The following is a 1220-nucleotide window of genomic DNA, read 5'->3' as shown; positions in this document are numbered from 1 at the left end:
GTGGCATGGATGGAGGTGGATATGGCAATTTTGATGATAGGGATCTGGAGATTGCCAATGGTTATGGAGTCGGCTTTGGCATCGGGGGTGGCGGTAGCTTAGGAGGCGGCTATGGTGGTGGCAGTGTGGGCTTTGGCGGTGGAGGTGCTGGATTTGGCGGTGGTGGTTTTGGTGGTGGTGCTGGCTTTGGCACTGGAGGCGCTGGCTTTGGTGGTGTTGGTTATGGTGGCGGTGGTTTTGGAGGTGGCGACGGGGGCCTGCTCTCTGGCGGCAATGAAAAGCAGACCATGCAGAACCTCAATGACCGCTTGGCATCCTACCTGGACAAAGTGAAGGCCTTGGAGGATGGCAACGGCGAGCTGGAGAAGAAGATCCGGGATTGGTACGAGAAGCACCGACCCGGGTCTGCTTCCGGAGACCCAGGCCGTGACTACAGCAAATATTACCCCATCATTGAAGATCTGAAAAAAAAGATCATAGCGGCCACCTTGGAGAACGCCAAGTGTATGCTCCAGATTGACAACGCCAGGCTGGCGGCCGATGACTTCAAGCTCAAGTATGAGAATGAGCTTTGCATGCGCCAGAATGTGGAGGCCGACATCAACGGACTACGCAGGGTCTTCGATGAGCTGACCATGTGCAAGTCTGACCTTGAGATCCAGCTCGAAAGCCTAACTGAGGAACTCGCCTACCTCAAGAAGAACCATGAAGAGGAGATGAAATCCCTTTCCGGCGGAGCCACAGGAGAGGTAACCGTTGAGATGAACGCTGCTCCGACCACTGACCTTCTCAAAGCGCTGAATGACATGAGAGGACAATATGAAGCCATCGCCGAAAAGAACCGCAGCGAGGCAGAGGCCCGCTTCCAGGAGCAGAGCAAAGAACTGAAGAAAGAGGTGTCCAAAGGAGTGGAGCAGGTGCAGTCTACCAAGACTGAGATCAGCGACCTGAGGCGGTCCATGCAGGCTCTGGAGATAGAGCTGCAGTCCCAACTCGCCATGAAACGATCCCTTGAGGAGACCTTGGCGGAGACGGAGGGGCGGTACTGCTCCCAGCTAAATAAGATCCAGATCACCATCTCTGGCTTGGAGGAGCAACTCAACCAGATCCGCATGGACATGGAAAACCAGAGCTCGGAATATCAGATGCTCCTGGACATCAAGACACGACTGGAGCAGGAAATCCAGACCTATCGGCGACTGCTGGATGGCGAAGGAGGA

General features: G+C 55.1%; 1 protein-coding gene across 1 annotated transcript; it reads left to right on the top strand.

Moving 5' to 3' along the window:
- Nucleotides 1–50: 50 nt before the first annotated feature.
- On the top strand, nt 51–1217 carry LOC117800162 (keratin, type I cytoskeletal 10-like; the record flags this gene model as incomplete). The annotated part of the gene is made up of 1 exon (XM_034652696.1): nt 51–1217. A coding segment is annotated over one exon (1167 nt), but the record flags the coding sequence as incomplete, so codon positions are not given.
- Between the last annotated feature and the right edge of the window lie 3 nt (nt 1218–1220).

The sequence above is a fragment of the Ailuropoda melanoleuca genome, unplaced genomic scaffold (genome assembly GCF_002007445.2).
Source record: "Ailuropoda melanoleuca isolate Jingjing unplaced genomic scaffold, ASM200744v2 unplaced-scaffold65152, whole genome shotgun sequence".
Lineage (NCBI taxonomy): Eukaryota > Metazoa > Chordata > Mammalia > Carnivora > Ursidae > Ailuropoda > Ailuropoda melanoleuca.
The sequence above is the reverse complement of the archived record's forward strand: the minus strand, read 5'-3'. Positions and strand labels throughout refer to the sequence as shown.